The 25,491-nt window shown below is 46.4% G+C and overlaps 1 protein-coding gene across 4 annotated transcripts in view; it reads right to left on the bottom strand.

Moving 5' to 3' along the window:
* CNBD1 (cyclic nucleotide binding domain containing 1) overlaps nt 1-25,491 on the bottom strand; it is a 275,403-nt gene that overhangs the window by 120,353 nt on the left and 129,559 nt on the right. For all 4 annotated transcript variants that reach the window (XM_053313410.1, XM_053313411.1, XM_053313413.1 and 1 more), the window contains one exon: nt 19,982-20,130. In XM_053313410.1, the coding sequence (XP_053169385.1) occupies nt 19,982-20,130 (149 nt within the window). The remainder of the gene's footprint in view (nt 1-19,981; nt 20,131-25,491) is intronic.

The following is a 25,491-nucleotide window of genomic DNA, read 5'->3' as shown; positions in this document are numbered from 1 at the left end:
CTCATAATGAATCCCTATGAGGACACACCAAAGAATCTAAACAGCTCAAAAATTCCTAAAATATAAATGGAGTACCTTGTGGCTTGCGAGTTGCGGGGTAGTTGGAACATGGGATGCCACTAATTCCCCACCCCATCCACAAAGTTATGGGGTCATATTGAACAGAAGAAATGAAGGTGTGTAAAAAAGACACCAAAGAATCTAAACACTTCAAAAAAATCCTTTAAAAATAAACTGAGTAACCCACTGCCTTGCTGGCGGGGGTGTAGTTGCCACATGGCAGTTGACAGTTGGCACTGTCAAAAGACAGTCAAAATGAATAGAAGAAATGAAGGTGTGTATAAGAATCCTCATAGGGATTCATTATGAGGAATAATTATTATACACCAAATAATACAAACACTTTGAAAATAGTGACCACACATTTTGCCCCATAACTCCACTTCTACAAGGGCTAGAGCTTAGCTTTTAAAAAAAATCAAAGCTGGGGAATCCATGTTAGGATAGGGAAACTTTGAATCCCCAATATTTCCTATGATGTTCAGTAAAAACTAAATAAAATCATTAAAAATCAACCAAGTGTCCCACTGCCTTAAAATTTGGTTGGTAGGTGGCACCCATGGGTCCTACCCACCACCCAAATCTGGTGCCCCCAGGACCTTTATACATGGTCCAAACTGAGCCAAATCTGAATCGAATCTAATCAAATCCAAAGAGAATCTGGGGTGATTTAGGGGGACAGATTTGGACACAAAACAAATCAGGGGTAAATCAATTTGGGCACAAATTGAATTTAAAAAAATGATTCATGCACATCCCTATGGCTTTTAGTGATATCTAATTTTAATTTTAATCTGGTTTAAAAAATTTTTGTTTTAATTGTTTTATTATGTTTTTTTCAATTTTAATGTAAACCATCCTGAGCCACATTAGGGAACTAACCAACCAACCAACCAACCAACCAACCAACTAACTAACAATTCCTTGTCCAGGGTTGATGAGCCCCATGGAGCTGGTTGTGAGACCATAGATTTCTCAGGTAATCCTAGTCAAACCATTGTGGTTAAACTGCATTATTTATCCTGGATTGTCCAGGAAATCTGCATTCTCACAACCAGATACATGGGGCTTAGCAATCCTGCTTAACTCTTTATTCAGGTTAACTTCTGGTTAAATCCTTGAGTTAACTCTTAAGTCCTGGTTAACTTTTTAACCAGGATCATATGATTGTGAGAATCCAACCCTTATAAATGGCCTCTATTAAGCATGTTTACATACCAAACACTACCATCACCATTGCCACCACTTCTTTAAGGAGCTACCAACATTTGCATTATAGAAGTCTACATTCTGGATGCCATATATTATTTGGGAAACTTTGCTTCAGAACATCATGCAAAAGAGAAGCAGTCTTGATACAGGGGATTTTCTTGCTTTCTTTTTATCAGACAAAAATCTCTCTCTTCTTATGAGGTAAAAAAACAATGATGAAGCAAAATGTTGGAATGGATCAGTATACATTCTAGCCCTCTCCTTTCCTTTCCTTGCACCTCTTTAGGAAGTAGAAAAAATTACATAAAGTTTCCTATTTAGGGAAGAGCTACTGATGTTAAAAAAAATCTAAACCACGTCATTAAACCTTGTGCATGTTCATTGGAGATTGTTCCCTCCTCTTGTCAGAAATCAAATATAATTTTCTCTCAACAAGCTCTGTCAATTCTGAGCATGGCTGCATAAAATAGATGCCTAGAACAACATTTATTCTCATTTAGACAATTACATTCAGTATACTGTGGCTGGGTTGGATAACTAATGTGATAGGTTGCCCACAGTGACAAAAACTTCAGCTAAAGCTGTCACTGAGTAACACATTAAAAATGGGCTTTTCTTTCTGTTTTTAGAAAACAGCTCAGGCACACCTCTGGCAATCTGTAAGAAAGATCCAATTTAGACAGAAAGAATAAGGGAGAATTAATCTTTTCTTCCTGTCGTTCTTGCCCAAGGTCAGCTATTTTGTTCTGGCAAGCCAGTGCGAGGAATTCTCAATGACCCTCACTTTGTGAGCCATTTGCTCTTGCATCCGGGAGGCATTTGGAATTCATTCATAGTTTGTTTGGATGAGACCCTGCATGAAACACAATAGTTTTAAATGCTTGAAAGGTAAGCCCAGTGGCATCAATTCCAGCTGGTTGATGTAAGCTCATTGTAAGTGATTGTAAGTGACAACGCCAGCCACACAAAAATCAAACAACTTCCTACAACCTCTTCATGCCAATCAGAACAATTCAGCACACAAAAGAAGACAGGAAGGAGATTCCAGCTTTCTCACAGGGGCGTAGTGACAATGGAGCAGGTGGGGAATGAGACTCCCTTGACCGCCAGGGTCTGGGGGAGGCACCAAGGCACCTCCTTAACCAGGGCACACCCCTGCTCCTGATCCTCCTTCACCGAGCTGGCATGTTTGCCAGCTGGGAACATGAGGCATACCCCTCTCCTTCCCAGAGGCTTGAGGCCTTTTCCCCTGCCTCATTCTTAGTGAGGCACAGAGGGCAAAAACTGAGCCAGCCAGTGCTTCAATGAAACACTGGCTGGGAAGGATCCCTAGTGGCCAGTTCCCATGTTGGATGCAGGGGGCATGGTCAGTGCCTGAATGGGGCCATTCAGCCCCATTACTGAGTTTCCCCATCTGACGTGGATGTGGGGGCATGGCTTGGGGGCACACGCACTCACACATGCACAGAAATCAATGAAGAAGGGAGTCACTGGAAGGACCTTGTCCCACAGCCACCGGTGAGCTGCTTATGTGCCTGCTTTCACAGTTTAGCAGACAATTGATAACGCTTGGGCAAAGCACAGTTTTCCATATAGCTTCCATGTTCTTATGTAATTTCAATCCTATCAAAATATAGCCTTTAAAATTAACAGACATTGACGTGGCCAGCAAACACTTGATTTGTGGGAAGCATATAACACCAATTCTGAAAGAATTGCACTGGCTGCCGATATGTTTCCAAGCGAAAGAAACGGTGCTGGTTATTACCTATAAAGCTCTGAATCGCTTAGGTCTAGGGTACATAAGAGAGACCTTCTTTGTCATGAACCTTGCCACCTATTAAGATCATCTGGGAAGGTCTAGTTATGGTTGCCACCAGCTCATCTGGTGGCGACTCAGGGCCAGGCCTTCTCTGTGGCTGCCCCATAAATTGGATTATGTACACTGCCTTGAGATATATATATATCAGGTGGTATATAAATATGAATGATTGAATGAATCCTTATTTTGATTTCCATATCCTATCTTAATCGCTCATGGAGGATTCCTACACAAGTAGGGTCTATGTCTGCACAAAACCGGTTTGCCTGGTTCGAATTGAACCAAACTGGGCATGTTTAGTTTTGTGCCCCCCAACAAACCCCCTGGTTCATTTGAGCCAGTTTGGGGCTTCTAAAATTTGAAAAAATATATTATTTCTAAAACACCAGGCCTTGGAGATTGCTGCCATGGTTGGCGGGGGGGTATCTCCGCCATCCCCCCCCCCCGGTCTGCCCTACATAAGTGGCCATAGCACATGTACGGCAGCCTCCAAAATGGCCACCACTACTGGAGAAAAGGTTGGAACAGATCCAAAGCCTACCTGTTCAGCCTGGCCTTCCAGTGCTCTTAAATTGTTTTAAAGGGTCTTTGATGTTTGTGAACCGCCCTGAGCTATTTTGTAAGGGCGGTCTAAAAATTGAACAAACAAACAAACAAATAAAATGGACCCAGCCTGGCTTGAGGGCAAGCCCTGAAGCTAGACCAATTCAGTGGCAAACCGGCTTGATCTCGAGCCGGTTCTCACATCCCCAGTCCTAGATTGTGTACAAGAGTCTATGTGCAATCTGGATGACTGTCCATAGGGCCTGTGCAAATGTCATCTCTCTGGATATGTGAAGGTCAGGGCCAGCAGATACAGTCTTGATCACACCCCAACACACGATCACCTACACACACAAAAACACCAGAAAAGTGATCTAGTCCTGTCAGAGGCGCATTTAGGCATGGGCCACAGGGTGGCGGTCTGTGACCTCCTGCCTCATAATGCCCCAGAGGCAGCTATTGCTTTCCAGTTTCAGTCTGTGACCTCCTGCCACAAATGCCCCAGAGCCCCAATGCCCCATCGCTGCTGCCCAGCCCCTGCCATGCACTGCCACTATTTCCCCCTCCTCAGGTGGAACTCCTTGGCCTGCTCAGACCAGCTTCCGCTGCCTGCATGTGTGCGCCATTGGAGAATGTAGTGTCTCATCCCATGATGCCACAGGATGCGACACTCCATACTCCAATGGCGCACACGCCCAGGCTGAGTAGGCTGGGCTGCGCAGGCTGAGGAGGCCCACCTGCACAGACTGCAGTGGCCTGCCTGTGCCTGACGCCACTGGGGGGTGGCTTGCTCTGCTCCACTCCCACCCCAGCGATGAAGAGGGGAAAATAGCAGCAGCACACAGTGGCTCCAGGCAGCAGTGCTGAGAGATGGGCAGCAGGAGGTATTAAAAAAAATTAAGGGTAGGGGGCTTGCAACGGGGCGTGGGGTTCTGAAGCCCTTCAGCCTCAGGTCCGGGCAACAAAAATACCTAGGTGCGCTCCTGAGTCCTGTCTTCTTCTGCCCCTTAAGACCTACCTAAGCTGAATCACCTCATTACTCCTTCTGTCCTCGCTCTCCACAATCATCCCAGCATTTCAGTGCCCTGCAGGCAGCTTTTAACACTGTTCCTGTTAAGTACAGGATAATTATTGGTACTGTATTTGCTAATATATGGATAATTTGATTGAATGGCAGTATATAAATAAATATAAAAACATATTAAAGTTACAGTATATTGGTGTTTTTTAAATGCGAATGTACAATCAAATCACATTATTTCTCATGCCAGCTCTCATAAACTAGGAAAGTTCTCTGGTACCCTTGCAGTATATACCAATTCAGAATATTTAGGGGTGGATTGTACACCTCCAAAGATTAGACTTCACAAAAACTCATGCCTACAAATTGGCAACTTAAATTTGTTGCCATTTTGTAGACACCAGTTTTTGTATCAACACTCTTTTAAATCAAAATGGAATGGCTCCCCTGGCATCCAGACTTCAACAATATCCCATCCTTACTCAGTGCTGAGTCAAGCTATTATTATTTTTATTATTATTTCTTGTTTACACAGTCAGAAAGGTGTTATTGACTAGTTTATTTTATCCAGACATTGAGTCCTTCCCAAGGACCTGGGATGGCTGAATTTTATCATCAATACTGTTGGTTATTATACATATCGTCGCAAAATATAGGCTGTTCCCAGTAAAGCTGCTTTTTGTAGTTGGCTGATGGTGATTTCTGTGGCCCCTATGGTGTTGAGGTGCTCTTCTAGGTGTTTTGGAACTGCACCCAGGGCGCCAATTACCACTGGGATGATTTTGGTCTTTTTCTGCCACAGCCTTTCAATTTCAATGTGTAGATCTTTGTATTTGGTGATTTTTTCTATTTCTTTTTCTTCTATTCTGCTATCCCCTGGTTGCTATGTCGATTATTTTAACTTGTTTATCTTTCTTCTTGACTACAGTTATATCTGGTGTATTGTGTGGCAGATGTTTGTCTGTTTGTAGTCAGAAGTCCCATCATATTTTTGCAGCTTCATTTTCTACAACCTTTAAAATTTTATAGTCCCACCAATTTTTGGCTACAGGTAGCTTGTATTTTTTGCAGATGTTCCAGTATATCATCCCTGCTACCTTGTCATGCCTTTGTTTGTAGTCAGTCTGTGCGATCTTTTTCAACAGCTGATTAGGTGGTCTACTGTTTCATCTGCTTCTTTACAAAGGCGGCACTTGCTGTTTGTTGTTGACTTTTCGACTTTTGCTCTTATTGCATTTGTTCTTAGTGCCTGTTCTTGTGCAGCCAGTATTAAACCCTCTGTTTCTTTCTTCAAGTTGCCATTCTTAAGCCATTGCCAGGTCTTGGTGATGTCTGATTTTCCACTTATATTGTGCAAATATTGACCATGCAGTGGCTTATTTTTCCATTTTCCTGCTCGGTTCTTGACTTGTTCTTTCTTGTAGGACTGCTTTGTTTCATTGGTGTTGAATAGTTTCTCGTTCTTGGCCATTTGAAGTGCATCTTCTTCACTATCCGTGATATATTCTTCAAGGCCTCTTTTCTCCTCGTCTACTGTTTGATGGACTTGCAGCATTCCTCTTCCACCTGAGCTGCGTGGGAGGTATAGCCTATCAACATCACTGCGGGGGTGCAGAGCATGATTGATGGTCATTATTTTCCTGGTCTTACGATCTAGCGCAGTGATTCTCAAACTTGGGTCCTCAGGTGTTATTGGACTTCAACTCCCATAATCCCCAACCAAAGGCCACTGAGGCTGGGGATTATGAGAGTTGAAGTCCAATAACACCTAAGGACCCAAGTTTGAGAATCCCTGATCTAGCGTCTCTAGCTCTGCCTGGATCCAGTCTATTATTCCTGCAGTGTATCTGATAACAGGTATAGCCCAGGTGTTTATGGCTTGTATGGTTTTCCCGCCATTGAGTTTGGACTTGAGGATTTTTCTAATTCTCCTGATGTATTCACTTCCAATTTTTATTTTAACTCCAGTGTGTGCGATTTTATCAGCCTGGAGAATGCCCAAGTATTTGCAATGTTCTTTCTCTTCCATGTTCTTGATCTTGCTTCCATTGGGCAGTTCTATTCCTTCTGTTTTTGTTATTTTCCCTCTGTTTATTATTAATGCAGCACACTTGTCTAGTCCAAATTCCATTGCTATATCCCTACTGAATAAACAGACAGTGTTTAGCAGTGATTCAATTTCTGACTGGGACTTTCCATACAACTTCAGATCGTCCATGTACAGCAGATGGTTGATTTTACTGATGTTTTAGATGTTTGGTATCCGAGGCCTGTTTTGTTTAGTATAGGGGTGAGTCCGAACCGGTCCGGCGGCCATTCTAAAGAATGGCCGAACTGCCGGACCGGTTCGGCTCTTGCTGGTCCGGGTCCGGGTGGGGGGTATTGCTTTAAGGGCGGGAGGGCTTGCTTACCCCTCCCGCTTTTTTGCCCCCTCCAGCGCCCGTATTTAACAGACAAATGGGGCGCTGGAAACCTGCCGCCCCCGCCCCCCCCCCGCCGCGAGCAGATTTACCCTTTAAAACTGCCAATACCCCTGCCGTCGCCCGCCAGCCCTCCCTCCCTCCCTCCCAGCTGCCTGCCCGCCTGCCCGAGGACTCACCCAATGCTTTAGAAAAAACGAGAGGAGCTACCGGACGGAGCTCCTCTCGTTACGAAGGCCTGCTGCATACTGAAGGCGCTTTGCACGCGCGCGCATGCGCGCGCCACAAAGCACGCCGATCGCCGGAGGCCCGGTCTACCCGCCGGGAAAAGGCCGGGTAGACCGGGCCTCCGATCGACAGAGGCCCAGTCTACCCGGCCTTTTCCCGGCGGGTAGACCAGGCCTCCGGCGATTGGCGTGCTTTGCGGTGCACGCATGCGCGCGCGCACACGCAAAGCGCCTTCAGTATGCAGCAGGCCTTCGTAACGAGAGGAGCTCCATCCGGTAGCTCCTCTCGTTTTTTCTAAAGCATTGGGTGAGTCCTCGGGCGGGCGGGCAGCTGGGAGGGAGGGAGGGAGGGAGGGCTGGCGGGCGACGGCAGGGGTATTGGCAGTTTTAAAGGGTAAATCTGCTCGCGGCGGGGGGGGGCGGCGGCGGGGGCGGCTGGTTTCCAGCGCCCCGTTTGTCTGTTAAATACGGGCGCTGGAGGGGGCAAAGAGGCGGGAGGGGTAAGCAAGCCCTCCCCGCCCTTAAAGAAAGGCCCCCCTTCGGTGCTAGTCCGGACTGCTCCGGACCGTGCACATCCCTAGTTTAGTATTTGTGAAAGTGGGGTCATGGCGATTACAGACAACAGAGGCAATAGTGAGTCCCCTTGGAAAATGCCTCTTCTAATGCTAACCTGTCCAAGTGTCTCACCATTGATTGTTAACTGTGTACTCCACATGCTCATTGCTTTTTTTATAAATATCTGAATGTTTTTGCTGACACCAGTTGTTTCTAAACATTTTAGTATCCATGTGTGAGGCAATGAGTCGAAAGCTTTCTTGTAGTCAATCCATGCAACACTTAGATTTGTTTTTCTTCTCTTGCAGTTTTCTAAAATCATTTTGTCAATCAGCAGCTGGTCTTTTGTGCCTCTGGTGTTCGGGCAATTTCCTTTCTGTTCAACTGGAAGCTGTTTGTTAGTTAATAAGTGTTGCATCACTTCATTGGCTATTATTCCAGTTACTAATTTGAACATGGTTGACAGGCAGGTTATCGGTCTATAATTACTTGGAAGTGCACTTTTGCTGGGTCTTTCATGATGAGATGAGTTTTCCCAGTTGTTAGCCATTGTTCAATATCACCTACTTGCAAAGTGTGATTGAACTGTTTTGATAGTTGTTTATGAAGGCTTGTTAGGTGTTTAAGCCAAAAGCCACGCAGTTGATCATCGCCTGGTGCAGTCCAATTTTTAATTTTCTTTGTTCTTTCACTTATTAATTATGGTGTTATTATTAGCTCTTGCATTTGTTGGTTACATTTTTTGACCTCTTTCACCCAACCTGTTGGATTGTCCCATAATTTCCCCCAGAATTGCATTGTTTCTTCTTTATTTGGTGTTTCTATGTTTCTTGCAGTTTCTCCTTCTATGCTTTGGTAGAAACGTCTCTGATTCAACTGGAATTGGAGATTTCGCCTGTGTTGTGTAATTCTGGCTTCGTATCTGCTAATCTTCTTTGACACTGCTGTTATTTGCTGCTTTATTAGTTCCAGGAGTTCTCTTATTTTCCTTGAATTCGAGTTTTTGAGGTGAAGGCAAAGGGGAGGTTGCCTGGTTTTGATTTTGAAACAGTTCAGCAACAGTGGTATCCTCGATTTCCAACACCTCCTCCACCTGCGCCTTAGCAACTTCTTCAGTTGGTGGTAATTCTTCTTCCATATCTTGAGCCTATGTTGCTCTTTGCAGTTCTTCCAGCTCAACTTCTGTGAATACTTTATTTCTTATTATGAATCTTCTCTGGTCTGCTAGCCTTTGTTCTGTTATTTCTGTATCTGGATGCTTCTCTTTCGAAATTTGGTACATTCCTTTTAAATAACCTCTTCTAGTTGGACTAGACTTGTAACAGCAAATCATTATTTCCTTGTTGGCTTTTTTCATATATTTTTTTCCGGTTAAGCGACGTTTCTTCCAGTAACCTTGCAGTCTCCAGCCCTGGTTGCTCAACTGAAGATCCTGAGTCCTGTTGCCCACTTGCCACCAGATGTCCAGGGACTCCAGCACCTGGCACAGTCCTTGTTGACCCAGGCGACGACCGATCCGGTATAGATTTATTAAAATTACGTCTTACCATATTGTTGATGTGAGAGGCACTCTTTGTCTGGCTCCTCTGGTGAGACCTGTCCAGTATGGTTGGACCTCTGGCATAGCTCTCACCTTCCTCAGAGCACACAAGCCCCACAACCACGACAAGGTAGTGCCTCACTGGGGTATTATTATTATTATTATTATTATTATTATTATTGAAATCCTTCTAGTGGCTCTTACTTTGCAACTGCCTCAACATTGCTTTATCTCTTTTGAATAGCAATAATCAACAACTTTGGGCAAGAAATATAATCCTTCTAAGTCTTCACCTTACAATGCTAAAAAAAAAAAAAATCTTGCAGCTTCATTAGTATAAGTCACTTTTCAGTTCAGTTCTGGTTCAGACCCAACGTTTGGGTAGTCCATTTTGAACTGATTTTAAACTGGTTCCAATTTCAGACAAATCAACATCACATGCTTTTATTGCAGTGTAAATCCTGTAAAATCAACTCAGCAAGAAATATTTAACAATACATATTTTATGAAAAACATACTTTCCCCATGCACTAATACTACATGCTCCAGAACTCAGTCAGTTACATATACCTACTGGGAGGACAGAATCAATTTCTGTCCCCAAATATTCTTCCTATATTGACATGCAGAAAAGTAACAGAAAACACAATTTTAGCTTATTGCAGGTATTTTTATTTTTGTCTTTCTCCTCAGCAAAGAACAGTAAATATAATGCTATTATATAAATCTGTGGAGTGGCCATTTTTTGAATACTGTGTGAAGTTCTGGGCACATAATCTCAAAAAGAATCATCACCAAGTTGTAAAAAGTACGGAGAGGCAACTAAAATGATCAAAAGCTTGGAATATATTTCTACTAGGAAAAAGTAAAGAGCTAGGGGCATTTTAGTTTAGAAGAAAACTACCGAGAAGGAGGAATAAGACATTTGCTTAAATTATGAATGGCTCTTAAGAGCAAATAGAGATGTTTTCTCCCTCTCACAATACTAGAGCTCAGAGTTCTCCTAACCAAATAAACTGATTGGCAGCAGATTTGGGACCAAGAGAAAGAAATAATTCATCACAAGGTGCATTAATATTAATGTATGAAACCACAAGATATGGAGATTGTCACTAGCTTTGAAGGCTTGAGAAAAGGATTACACAAATTCATGCAAGAAATTGAACACACATCGGTTCTGTGCACACAGGAAGAGTCGATGTGTGGAACTCAGGGGTAGGAATGGAGACAATGGGTGTGACCCCTCTTCATGCTGTGAGTCTATGGCCCCATTTGGACCTAACGCCAAAGCAGAGGTAAATGCGCCAGAGGATGGAGATTGTGGTTGTCTGAATACGTGAAGCCACAGTTTCATTACCCAACTGCAGCACTATTTTTGCTTCCAAACCTGAATTTGAACCCTCAGATTGTAGTGAATTTCACTGCTGAAACCTGAGGCTTGAAGACACCATTGTGTTTGAATTCTGTTGCTGCTACAACCTGGATTCTGTGCACAAGCTCCTCCCACAACTATAGTGAGGCGATTAATGCTCCACCCTCTGTCATCTCCTTACCCCTCCTGCTGCTGCTTGGAAACAGGGATACTACGTCTACTTGGAAAATTGCCAGCAGCCCTGCAGTCTCAGCATTCCACAATGGCTTCTCTCTCCACAATTGGCACTGGCACTGCCACAGAAAGCAGCCAGACTGGGGATGGAAGCAGGAAGGCTTGTGCAAAGCTGTGGACAGAGCCAGAGATGGGGGTGTTCATGTGGACCTCTGACCGTGTTCAGTCACAACTGCAGCAGCAGTTCAGGAATGAGAACACCTTCAACTGAATCTCTAGGCAGATGGTGCAGAGAGGCTTCCAATACACTGGGGCACCATACAAGGAAACATTGCAGTTTCTGAAGAAGAAATTCAAGGAGGGGGCTACCCACAAGAAATATCAAGAGTGGAGCCAAGGAGCATGCCACACTATGACCAGCTGGCATCAGTCCTCCTGGATCAGAAGGACATAATGCCCAGGAGCATGGTTGGGAGTGGACACCCCATTCCACAGAAGAGACAAAGGGCAAGCCAGATGCCACTGCCAACCAGGATGCCAGGGAGCAGCAGGCTCCTTGCACAGGGAGCGATGTCAGCCACAACCTCATCAGCACCACCACCTCTGCCCATTCAGACAGCTCCATGGCAGCCAAGAGCATGGCACAGCATGCAACTATGTCAATGTTACAGGCTCAGGTTACAGAGGTTGCAAGTTGCTCAGGGTGGCAAGCCACGCAGACCTCTGCTTCCTATGGAGCACATGCATGAAGCTGCTGCTGCTGTTGCAGAGAGAAGGCAGAGAGAGCAGTATTATTTTATTATTATTATTATTATTATTATTACATTTATATCCCGCTCTTCCTCCAAGGAGCCCAGAGCGGTGTACTACATACTTGAATTTCTCTTTCACAACAACCCAGTGAAGTAGGTAAGGCTGCAAGATGCGTGACTGGCCCAGAGTCACCCAGCTAGTTTCATGGCTGAATGGGGATTTGAACTCGGGTCTCCCCAGTCCTAGTCCAGAACTCTAACCACTGCACCACGCTGGCTCACCTGTGCTTGTGCAAGTTGTGGATGCCCAGGGACAGACACTTCAGTCTGCATTGTACTCCTCAGGCTCTGAGGAGGAAGATGAAGATTCTGAGGAGGAAGACACACATTGAGGTCCTTGAACACCTTATGCCCACCCAATTCCTGGAAGAGGACAGCCAAGGTTCCCTGCTATAGCGGGGTTCATGGGCATGGTTTTGGCACAAGAAGTTTCCTGGAACAATCACAAGACACGCAGCAGTTAGAGGAATTGTTCTGGCATTCCCTGACTGACATGTTCTCCAGGATGGGCAGCAAAATAACATTTCAGGGGTTTTGCACCTGGGTATGATGGGAGTTGTGCTCCAGCAACATTGATAGAACCCAGTTCTCTGGGCCTACCCTTAAGATCCAGGGGACAACTTTTAGAGCAGAGATCTTGAGTTTTAGAGTGACGATAAATGTTAAAAAACCATTTGAAAAATGATCCCATCTGCCACTCTAACAAATGGCACTTTTAGGACATATATGGTCCACAGAACTCATGTGAAGCAGAAGGTGGGAGTAAATGCAAAGACTTTCTGCAGCTCCTAGAGATTCTTTTTTATCCCTGAAGAATAATCATGCGGTCTATGGAGGCATTCCTCCAAACACGTTTAGTATGCTGCTTGCAAACCACTTTAAAACAAGTTCAAGCTATGGTTCTTAACAGTCTTCTACTCCTTTTCCACAATTCTCCCTCCAGGTTCCTCAGGTAATATCTCACCAGGGGAACCACAGCCACAGGAGGGTGTGCCCACTCATCCTGCAGCTGTAGAAGAAGGGCCTGCACCCAGAAGGCCACTCCAAGGAGGAACGTGTAGCACAACTGAGGAGCAGGATGTGTGTCGATCGCTTGCAGTTTGCCAGGAATCTTGTGACCTAGAATGCAGAGTTTGCAGGCCACATGCGCCCTCCTCCAAGAACTGGACCACAATGAAGACCAGAGGAGGGCAGATGACAGGAGGAACTTCCAGGTGGTCTTCAAGCATGCACTGAAGGAAGTGCTCAGGGCCATGGAGCACTCCGATGCCACAGCAGAGAGGTGATTTGAATGCTATACAGCCTTCCTCGAGAGGATGACTGAATCAATTGCACGATTGGCTGAGCAGGCACCAGCTCATCCTCCCCAGAAGAAGCAACTGTACCAGCCACAGGTGCCCATGCAGGCACATTACATGCCAGCACAGTCCAAGGCACCCCAGCCTTGACACAGGCTATGTAGGCACCGTTCATGCGTCCATAGGCAGGCCAAGGTCCCTCTGGGCTCACACATCAGCAGCCAAGATAATATGTGCCCCTCCAGTCAGGTTCCAGAACTGCAGCACCTACTGCCCGAAATCCAGAACACGGCCACAAAAGGAACGCACATGTGTCATAGAAAGCATGCTATGTCCAGCTGCACATCCCTCAGGAAAAAACTCACTTTGCAGAAAGGCAAGAGTTGCAGGAAGGAGAAAGGCCAATGCAGAAGCTATGGTGGTGGCAAACATCTTCCTGATTCTTCCTCAACCTCGGATGAGGATTAAGGCACACATGTGGAGGAGCTGGTCCTGAAAAAAATGTACTCCAAGTTCTTTGCACCATGACTTATTAAAGCTCCATTTTTTATGTGCTACCGCACTTCTGTCCTTCAAGCCATCATTGAGTGTGGCTGTTGCACTTGAGTGTTGGTGGATAGTAGTTCTCACAAAAACCTTCAAAAATGTTCTTGTTTCAGCATTTCAGTTTCCCTGCAGAAATTGTTGGTTTTTTAAGCATCTTTGGGACTGGAAGTTGTGCTTCAGGGATGCAAAATTTTGTTGTTTTTTAATGTTTTAAATCAGAAAACACAATTTTAAAATGGTACATCACCTCTGGTTTTCACTACAGAACATGGTGGTGGGGCTTGCTGCTGTCTTATCACATGCAAAAATTGCACCGGCTGCACTACGTATGGGGCTTTACTTGCAACTTAGTTGCTGGTGTGGTTTTTGTCACATCCAAAGGGTAGAGACTGGCCAAGTGCTTTAACATGATACTTCCCCATGGGGGGGGGGGGGCAGCAGCAAGCAAAGGGGGTCAAGTAGCTGGGTGCTACAACGGCTTGCTTCCCTCCATGTCATGGTTGTATCCAACATCCAAAGGGGAGAAACTGGGTAACAGTTGAAACTGCTCACTTCCCCATTGGGTGTGGTGAGGTGGCAGCATGCAGAGGGGATAAACTTGCCAAGAGCTGGAAGTGCTTGCTTCCCCATGGGAAGGGGTGTGTGATTGTGACCCACAACAGGGGGGGGATTTGCAGGCTCCCCAAATGCTTTCTTACCAATGGGGGGTATTTCCCATATAAAGGGGATGAACTGGGTGTCTATTGCAACTGCAAACTTCCCCATTTGATTGTCTGCCTGCGTTTTCTGCATCATTTGAGAAACCGGACAAGTGCAGCATCTTTCTTCTGGGGTGGTGGGGTAGATTGCTGACACACCAAAAGGCGAGAGAATTGTACAATTTGGCAACAGCAAGATGCTATGGTCTCTGTAGCCCATTCTTCAGAAGCTGCTCCCCTCATGCACACCATCTGCCCCAAAGTTACGAGTGCAGCAGGGCATTGGGAGGTTCAATAGACAACTTTCCAAAGGGAGGGCATTAGGGGGCCCCTACAGAGGATACAGCATAGGTTCCCAAAGTTTCCAATAGGTTCCCTAAAGTTTATGGGATTCTTTTTCTGTGCTTGCAGCTGTGCAAAGAACTGGAAATCCTTGTCTGCCCACCCCAGCTGAACAAAAAGCATTCTTCAGCTTGTTGAGTCTTTTGCAGGGACACCGCCTCTTCTGATCTGCTATGCAAGGAACTCACAGAGTACACACACACCCACACCCGCCCCTGCTCCATAGCTGGGGAGGCGACAGGCATGTGATGTGCACACTGTAAAATCTCCGAAGTGGTGATGGGCAACATCCACTTCCTTGGCACCCAGTGAAGAAGATTTGTGTATTGTTGGGCAGAGCACCCAGGATGGCAGTGCACATCACCATGGGAATGGTCCTGGAAAGCATGGAGGAGGAAACCAGAATGAGATCAATGCAGAGGCGGGTGATACTGCACATTCTCGGAAGCTTTAGGAGCGCAGGGGCATCTGCTGCTCATGAGGAAGCTGCCAAGTTCAGTGCTGCCATCACCAGATGGAATGGATTGCTTGCATGCTCACGAGCTGCCATTGCAGGTGTGCAAAGAAGTGCAGGAGCAATCTTATCCTTGGTGCAACTTTTCCAGGAGTTGTTGTCCACGGTCAGGAGGTGGACACTGCCCAGACATGACACCTGGCAATCCATGGAAGATGTGTCACAGTGGGATGACTAGCGGTTCATCCAGCTCCACGTATGAAGCTTCACATGTGTGAACCACCTTCAGAATGTCCAGACAGTCCTTTCAGTTCCTTGCAAGTGAAATGGGGCCAATTCTCCACCGCCAGGAGACCACCATGTGCCGTATTGTGCCAGTGCGGAAGCACCTGGCCATCACACTGTACATGTTGGCCTCTGAAGTGAACTATCTGACACTCAGCAACCTGTTTGTGGTAGGCACCTCCACAGCATGTGAGATTTTTCATGAAGTTATTCTCCTGCTGAATGAACTGTTCTTGGAGGACATGATTTGGGTGGGCAACCCCCAGGAAGTGATGGCAGGATTCCAGGAGAAGGGGTTTCCAGGCCTTCTGGGATGTATTGCCAGCACAGACGTTGAAATTTTAGCAAACCCCCCACCGATGACCATGATGAGTATGACAACCATAAGCACTACTACAGCATGACCCTGCAAGCTCTGGTGGACCCTACAGGGCATTTCATGGATGTATACGCAGAGATGTCCAGAAGAAGCCATGACACAGCAGTCTTCTGGATGTCGCCTCTTGTGGCAAACTGAGGGCTGGGCCTTACCCCCATCACTGTCAGCGGCATTGTAGACAAGTCTATGATGTTTGGAGACCAGGGATACAGCCTTCAGAAGTGGTTCATCATCCTGCTACCATGCACCTTAGAGCACCACGAAGAGGAACTTCAACTTCTACCACAGCAGTGTAAGAATGGCCATGGAGCAGGCTTTTGGGAAGCTGAAGTCCCATTGGCGTGTCCTCTACACCTTGCTGGATGTGGAGGAGGAGCTGGTTCCACAGTTGATAGTGGCCTGCTGCATCCTTCACAACTTCTGAGAGTTGAGGGGAGATGTCCTGCTGCTTGACCATACAGATCTGCCAGCCCCTTGAGCAAATTAGAGCAGCAATGGCCAGATGCAGCAGCAAGATAGAGGAGCAGTGCCCACTCCTGTTCCAGCAGAGAGGAGTCAGAGCAGCACCAGAGAAGCACAAGCAGTAAGAGCAGTTTTCTCAAGGTACATCTGGGAGCATTTTCCACCACCCCAACAGCAAAGCAGGCAGGTACATGGTGATGAAAGAGCATACCACTTTTATAGCACAAGAGACCCAGATGACACCTCCGGGCATAGTGCAACTTCACTCAAAGCTACATCAGGCATACATCTACAGTAGCCCTGCCTATGGTAACCTTATTCATCAGTCAATTAAAGAGATAACATTCTGCTCTACAAATACAATGTCGATCTCTGTCGATTGCTTCTATTCATTCATTAACAGTGGGCCTTGTGTGCTGGCATGTGGTGGAAGGCTAGGAAGGCAGGTGCTCTGTATTACTTCTCCCATGCTGACATTTGAAAGGCAGGTTGGTTTGTGATGCGCTTAGCACCAAAAGGGATTGAGGCTTGGATTGCGTGAGCTCCCTACATCACACTACTTGGCACGTTGCCTGACATGAAGGACCTCTACTTAGATATCCTACTGAAAATGTGACAGCTTCCAATTAAAGAAGGAGAAGAGGCACATGTGCAAGGAACCCTTTCAGTGACCTAACACCCGATCAGGAAGCCAATTTGATAAAGATGATGCATGCATTGTCTGATCAGCCCGCACTATATGGGGTGTGTTGCATGGCTGAACATTACCTGTTCTTTTAAAAAATGGACGAGGACAGCAATGTTCCCTCTAATTCTTTGCCTCTGTGTGTGGAATGAGTGTTCTGGGTGGTAGTATCAAGACAGTATGTGTGCTCGTGCATTTAGAGTGTGGCCGTCCTGACTCGACCTCTGCAAGATCTAAAATTTATGGTGCGCACATCAAAAAGCTTGTGGGTGCGCACACATACCCATGCGTGAGAGGGAACATTGGTGGACAGGTAACAAATGACCGCTTTAGCTGCCACAAATTGCAAGTGGGAATCTGTTCTAAGGTGTTCTCAGTGCCTGGCCCGCTTTTTAGGAGGTACCCAGACTGGTGCAGTAGAATGCTTTCCTGCAAAGGAAATTAATCATGAATTGGATAACCCTAATTTGGAATGGTATATGTGTTATTCCCTTCATCCCCTCCCTAAATAACCCTTTGACCCACTGTCAATCTAAAATAGAATGGGTGCTTGAGTGGTGCAGGGGAGGGGAGTCCCCAACAGGCAAGGGTGGTATCACCAGGTGCAGGGTGGCAATCCCATGAAGGTGTGATCATGTGCATGTGCAATAGTTTTTAAAATGTCCACTTAGTTAATTTTAGACCCCACTTAGGAAGGCCCCATTCTGAATGCACGTGTGCACACACTGCCTTGATACTGATCTGCCCAGAGCATAAATCATTTTGTACACATATGAGGGGGGGAAAGTAGAGGGAACACTTGTGCAATCTATCTTTAACCAGTAAAAGTGGGAAGAGAGAGGCCCAATCCTCTCTTCCTGGTGGGGAGCTTCTTCTTCAACTGGGGAAGATAGTTTGTCTTTCCCCAGGGAAATTAAAAGAGGATGCCCACAAGGGCTACACAGGGATCCTCACAGCCAGAAGTGACAAGCAATTTTTCTGGATGTCTAATTCCAACATAGTAAGCAGATTCCCCCTAGGGAAAGTCCATTTTGCTGGTTGTAGGCTCCTAGCCAATGGTGGGATATGGGTTTGCACTGAAATTACTACCAAGGAGAGTCTCAATGACTGCCCTTTTAAATGCAGCGACTGTAAACTACATCCATAATTCCTCCCTTCTCTTTAAGTTTGGATACATAAAATGCAGGCCACTCCTCCTGAACAAAGGTGGAGGTAACATGGTTTCACCAGGTACTGCCTTTCCAAGCAGGTAACAGCTCCCAGAAACACCAACTGCAATTAATTTGCATGACATATTCCCTAGGCTCCAGGAGCAGCTGCAAGGATATGACACAACATCAATCTTTCTGGTGCACCATCCCTTCTCCCACCCATGCAGCCACCAACCCACTGCCTCAATTTCTCAGTTGCTCTTCCGCGTATCTCCCCCACTGCCATCTGGAAGTGCCCCTTGCCATCCTGGAATCAATTACTGTGCTTGCAGCTTGTAGACTGTGCAGCTTAGGAGTTCTTGCAAAGGCAGGGGTGCAAGTGGTGTGGGGAAAAGGCAGGTGATCAAAGCCAAAAAGACATGATTGCACTGAGCATGCCCCTCTAACATTGCAGCCAATAGTGGCTGCTTTACGGACGTGCTAACGCCTTGCCCACAGTCTGGTGATGTGAGCAGAACAGAGCTTGCTGGGATGCAGTCTGATCAGACTAGGAAGAGGGAGAGGTTCTTCTGCTCTGAAGTCGGAGGTTGCCACACTGCAGGTCTGTGGCATAATTCTCTGCTTCAGAGAGTCACTACAGCTTCATCTGGCTGTGGATGCTAGGTCTGAATGGGGCCTATGAAGATTCCAAAGGTCCAAAAAGGGCTACTAGTCCCTTTTGCCTGCTTCTTTAGGACTGGAGGAGATGGAGGACTTTCATTACTATCTACAAAAGGCCCTCCCTGAATAATAAATTGGGAAGTGGGCTCAGATTTGATTTGACTTCCTGGTTGATTTGATTCATTTCTATGCATGAAGGCTCTATGAAGGTAGAAAATATTACTAAACCAGCTGGACTGGGTGCAGAGCATCTGCACCTCAGGACGGCCCACCCACCACAGCTGTTCCCCACCACCACCACGCCGGCATGCCCAGCTTTCTGGCTGGACAGCTGGCTGGGCTCCCCCCCCCACTTCTCGGGCCCTCCCCCCGCACTTACTAACTGGCTGGCCAGTTCCTCCCCCTCCGCACGCTTTCTGGTTTGTGGGCTGGCAAGAAAGCTGGCCCGTCACCTTCTCCCAAACGCTCCCGGCAGCTGGTTCAGGCAGGCCCCCCACTTCCTCCCGCCACTTCCTCTCAGTGGGCAGTCAGGACAGGCAGGCCCGCTGCCACCTCCTCCGGCTGACTGGTGGCTGGGCCAGGGCCAGGTCAGCCCACCGCCACCATCTCCTCCTCCCGGCGGCTGGGCCAGGCCGCCCCGCCGCCGCCTCCTCCAACCAGGGCCAGGTCGGCCCACCACCACCTCTTCCGGCCGACCAGCGGCCAGGCCAGGGCCAGGCCAGCCTGCTGCTGCTGCCTCCTCTGGCCAACCAGTGGCCGGCCCAGGCCGGCCCACCACCACCGCCATTGTCTCCCGTCTCTGTCGCTAACCCCCAGGCAGCTGCTTTCGCAAGAGCTGCCACACATGGGATTAGCGACGGGTACGTTTAGGAGAATTAAATATATAGATATCACAGTCATTGGTTTAATATACAATTACCCACCTTGGCTGCAATCCTATGCAACGTTAGATTGTTCAATCCCTTTTGCAGCCAATGGAAATTAAGCTACCTAACCATGTGTAGGAATGTAGTCCTCAGATTTTTTTTTTCTCAGGGGAAATGGACCAAGGCAAGCCAGGTATGTAGTATTTATATTAATACTAACCCCCCCCCTCCTAAAAATCAATTTGTAAGTTGCAAAGAAGACCATTGTCAGTGTTTTTCACATTCTGTATATTTCATATCGGTTTCCTCTCCATTTCTGAACAATCAGTTATAAGTATCCAATTGGCATTAATGGTTACTGCTGCTGCTAGCTTGACAGTAGTACCTGTTGGCTTACCTTTGCTTGGGATGAAGATTCGGTTAGGTTCGGTGCAGAAGACTGTACGGCAGCTTCAACAAAATACCCTCCAATCATTCTTTTGTAGTACGTTGAGTGTGTTTTAATAGAACCTTTGAGTATTGCAAAGAAGCCTTGGCTTCCATCCACTGAAATGGAAATAAAAAAATAAATTAACAACAGACTCTAATTTCTCAGTCTGTCATAGAAAATGTTTTGACATGTCCATCCCATGTCACAGTCAGTACATCAAAATAAATTGACACTTGTAATTTTGAAAACGTATTTTTAATGTTTACGCAGCTTTTGTAATAAGTTATTCATGCTGGTCCTTCTTCCAGAATAAGAGCTTGGTGACACCACCAGTTAAATTAAGGACATGTAATTATATGAGCCATTTATTTATTTATTACAGATGCATTTCTACCTCCCTTTCCCCAAGGAGCTCAGGGTACCATATGTCATTTCCCCTGCCTCCATTACACAACAAACCCTGTGAAGTAAATTAGGTTGAGGGATAGTGACTGGCCCTAGATCACCTAGGCTGAGCACCGATTTGAAGCTGGATCCTCGCAGTCCTAGTTGAATGCTCTAACCACTACATCACCATAAGGCCGTTCACATGACCAGCCCTATCTGGGTAGAGCTGGTTGTGTGGAGCACCAGTATCACTCCCGATCCCAGCACTCTGCACTGGGGTAGCCCGGAGTTTGTACCTGGGCTAATAGTGAGGTGAAAGGGCACAAGCGTGCCCTTCTATCCCACTGCCTGGTTGTGTGAGCCAGACAGCCAGGTGGCAAAAGCACCCGGCAGCAGGGAAATCACAAATTGATTGTACAGTGCATTGTGGAATCATGTGGGAGGCTGCAGCCTGCTTTTTTCCATTCCTTTGCTGGTCCCTGTGTGCTTGTGTACTGGTTGTGGGGGCCCGTGGCACCTGAAAGCCCAGGAGTGGTGCCAGTCATGTGGGGGGAGGCAGGAAGGCGCCTGCCTTCTGCCCAACCCTCCCAAGGCTGGTCACTGTGGTCGTGTGAACAGCCTCAACGGCTCATAAGAGAGTGAAGTATTGTACAAGCATTCAAAACATGCAATAGTAGCCCATGCTAACGAGCTGGAGGGATGGAAAATGAGCCAGAGCTGGCTGGCTGTTATAGAGCCATGCAACCTGGTTATTTGTTGAAACTCAGAGCGGAACTTTGAATGATTGACATGTGGCAGAAGCAGTTGAGGTTTGCGGTTAGGGTTAGGGTCCTCAAATAATTTTCAACATCATTCAAGGGAAACCCCCAACCCTGTTCATTCACAGAGTTGGGGATTTCCCATCCCTGTTGGATGAATGGCCTGCCCTCACAGCTCAATTGCAGCTGGCAGAGGGACAGAAGGGAGCAAGAGAGTGGCTCCTGGTACCGAAATAGCTGCAGTGTGTTTACCACCCCTTCAGCTTGTTAGCTTGGGCTTCTACTGATAGCATGTGACCCACCAAGCTTGACTTCAGGCTCCTTAAGACAAGAAGGCATCCTGAGGGAGGGCAGGATGCCTCCTTGTCTTAAGAAGACTATGATTAGACATTATTTGAAGAAACGTGCATTGGATCCCTCAGAGTTAGCTAATTGCAGACCTGTTTCTAATCTCCCATGGTTGGGCAAGGTGGTGGGTGGTGGCCTCTCAGCTCCAGGCAGTTCTGGATGATGCAGATTATCTAGACCCATTTCATACCGGCTTTTGTGTGGGCTATGGGTTTGAGACTGTCTTGGTCAGCCTGATGGATGATCTCCAATTGGCTTTCGACAGGGGGAGTGTGACTCTGTTGATCCTTTAAGAACTCTTGGCGGCTTTCAAGACCAACAACCATGGTATCCTTCTGGAGCGCTTGAGAGAGGTGGGATTGGATGGTACTGTTCTACAGTGGTTCCGTTCCTACCTCTCTGGTAGATTCCAGATGGTGTCACTTGGAGACTGCTGTTCTGCAAAGTGAGAACTAAAGTGTGGAGTTCCACAAGGTTCCATGCTGTCTCCAATGCCCTATAACAGCTACATGAAACCACAGGGAGAGATCATTAGGAGGTTTGGTGCAGGGTGTTATCAATATGCTGATGACACACAGATCTACTTCTTCATGACGACCTCATCAGGAAATGGCATATCTTCCCTAAACATCTGCCTGGAGGTTTTAATGGGCTGGATGAGGAATAACAAACTGAAGTTGAATCCAAATAAGACGGATATACTGACTGTGGGGGGTGGGGGTGGGGGTTAAGGCCCAAGAGATGGTTTAGATCTGCCTGTTCTGGACGGGGTTACATTTCCCCTGAAAGATCAGTTATGTAACTTGGGCGTGCTCCTGGATTCCTGGAGAGGTAGCTGGTCTTGTGGTAGCATGCATGATTGTCCCCTTAGCTAAGCAGAGTCCAACCTGGTTGCATATGAATGGGAGACTAGAAGTGTGAGCACTGCAAGATATTCCCCTCAGGGGATGGAGCTGCTCTGGGAAGAGCAGAAAGTTTAAAATTCCCTCTGGCTTCTCCAAGATAGGGCTGAGAGAGATTCCTGCCTGAAACCTTGAAGAAGAAGCTGCCAGTCTGTGAAGACAGTACTGAGCCAGACAGGCCAATGGTCTGACCCAATATATGGCAGCTTCCTATGTTCCTATGTTCCATGTTCCAAAGCTCTCTCTGGTTTCTCAGGTTGAGGCAATGGCCAGGAGTGCTTTTTATCAGCTTCAGCTGATATGTCAGCTATATCCATTTCTGGAGGTAAACGGACTTAAAACAGTGGTACATATGCTGGTAACCTCCAGGCCTGACTACTGTAATGCACACTGTGTGGGGCTGCCTTTGTACATAGTCTGGAAACTAATATTGGTATAGAATGCGGCTGCCAGATTGGTCTCTGGGACAAACTGACGGGACTACATAACACCCATTCTAAAATAACTGCACTGGCTGCTGGGCAAAATACAAAGTGCTGGTTATTACCTATAAAGCCGCTAATGGCTTGGGCTCAGAGACTGCCTTTTTTGTCATGAACCCTGCCGCCTATTATGATCTTCTGGAGAGGTTCAGTTATGGTTGCCACCAGCTCATTTGGTTGCAACCTGGGACCAGGCTTTCTCTTGGATGCCCCAGGGCTTTGGAATATGCTCTCTGTTGAAATAAAAGCATCTCCTTCTCTGTTTATTTTCAGGAAGACCCTCAAGACACACCTGTTCTCATAGGCTTTTAACTGAAATTTATTTTAAAAATTTATTCTAATAACTTGTTTTATGAGATTGTTTTTATTGTGTTTTTGCGGACTTTTAATCTGTTTTTACCCTTTTGTGTTGTTTTAAATTTTGAACAAAACCCAGAGAGGTACATATCAGGCGGTATAAAAATATGAAAAATAAATAATAAACATATAACTGTCAGGTTGTATCTGGCCTGCTGAGTCAGGTTTCGTGTGGGCCTCCATGAAGAGCCTGGGAGAATGCTGTCTTCATGCTAATGCAGGCTGAATATTTAAATGAGAAAATTCTGGCTGCAGTTCAACAAAGCATCCAGGCATTTTGTGTCCTTTCCAGTTCAGTAGCCTACCTACACCAAACTTTTTAAGCTTGGAAGACTGCAAAGCATGGTTTGACAGGTGTGACTGATGAAATGGAAAAGACATGAAAACCCCAAGTCTAGACGGGGATATAATGTGTGTGTGTGTGTGTGCGTGTGCGTGTGTGTGTTGTTCCAGATCTCAGCTACTTTGGCTTATTTTATTTTTTTCAGATTCATTTGCTTCTAAGGTCTCCTCAAAGTTACATTTCTGGGGGAGCGGGGAGATATGCACCTTGTTTCTCGTGCACATGCATTGATATGTGCATGAGCATTAAAGTGTTGCCCTAAGCAGATCCTGCCATTTCAGATGCTTGGGAGCTCAGTGTGAACTGCTCAAAACAGATTATAGGGCAATTATTTTTTTCAAACATATATTTAACACCAAAGACCCAAACATCTTAGCTTTCTAAACCAGTGCAGGGCTGGTTCATGAATAACATATACAGCTAAACAGTGGCAGCTGGCATGGGCAGGGCAGGGGGAAAATGAGCCACAGGTGAGGCTGGTCTGCACTCCCCTCATTTGGGGAAGGGGAGATTATATGTCCATTTTCAGTGTGGTAGCGATGTGTACGGATCCTCTCCTTTTCAGGTTGTCTCTTGCAGGTTTCAGGTTGTTCTTGCAGAAGCACACAAGGACACACTGTCACAAGAGAGAAATGTCCAGCTCCGGTTCCATTCATAAAGAAGTAAGAATAGTTCCTGGCATCAGTGGGGAGAGGCAAGAAGCCCCTTTCCTTTTTGTTTTTGCAGTTTGGATTTTAAAAAAATAAATACATTCATGCTACTCTTCTGCAAGTACACCCGTATACCAGAGCGCCTTGCAGTTGCTGTTGTGCAAGAGCACTGGGGAAATAAATATTTTAAAAGACAGAAGATTAAATGGGTGAGGTGGGTTTCGGGAGCACCACACATGCATGCACACAACACTTTTGCCCTCTCTACACCCCCTGGGCACAGGTGAACGAGCCAATCAGAAACAGGAGATGTGGCACCCCAGCCTCCTCTATAACCCTATTGCCCAGACATGAGCAGGATGGATAAGGGGAAGCCTGCCAATTGAACAAACTAAAGCAAGAAAAAGCATACTGATATGTAGTAAAAGGTACCAAGCTGAATGGCCCTGATGTATTCCGATGTATGCTTATTTATGCATAAATAACAACCTTTTCTCCCCCAACCCCATGCACACATACTGTTGTACTCCTCTAGAAAAGGGAGGGGGCATAGGTGCTTTTGGTAAAACAAACCCATGGGGAAAACCTGTGTGTATAGAACAAATGTGCAGTTTAACTCTGTAAGTATGATAATACAGTTCTAGAAGCATATCCCTATTTTCATCTATGAAATGTTGCAGGATATTTAGAATTTAGCAGCGGCTGGTGTGGGAACTGCTGGTGGGGGGGAGTGGTGGGAGGCACCTTTAACTCTAAATTACTAGGTGTCTCATAGGTCTCATAGGAAGCTGCCATATACTGAGTCAGACCATAGGTTCATCTAGCTCAGTATTGTCTTCACAGACTGGCAGCGGCTTCTCCAAGGCTGCAGTCAGGAATCTCTCTCAGCCCTATCTTGGAGATGCTGCCAGGGAGGGAACTTGAAACCTTCTGCTCTTCCCAGAGTGGCTGCATCCCCTTAGGGGAATATCTTACAGTGCTCACACATCGTGTCTCCAATTCATATGCAACCAAAGTAGACCCTGCTCAGCTAAGGGAACAAGTCATGCTTGCTACCACACAAAACCAGCTCTCCTCCCACCACACCTGAAAGCTGTTGTGAGCTGCTGCACGTCGCCCAGCACCCGCTGCCGTGGAAGATCAGCTCTGCTACTCAGCTGGCAGAGGCCATTTGTGTGGCCAGCAAATGGCCTCAGTGTATGTGCATAGGCCACCTGAGCCAATCCTCCACTGCAGCAGGTGCTGGGTGG

The sequence above is a fragment of the Hemicordylus capensis genome, chromosome 4, assembly GCF_027244095.1.
Source record: "Hemicordylus capensis ecotype Gifberg chromosome 4, rHemCap1.1.pri, whole genome shotgun sequence".
In the NCBI taxonomy this organism is placed as follows: domain Eukaryota; kingdom Metazoa; phylum Chordata; class Lepidosauria; order Squamata; family Cordylidae; genus Hemicordylus; species Hemicordylus capensis.
Note: the sequence above shows the minus strand (reverse complement) of the source record. Positions and strands in the feature narration are given on the sequence as shown.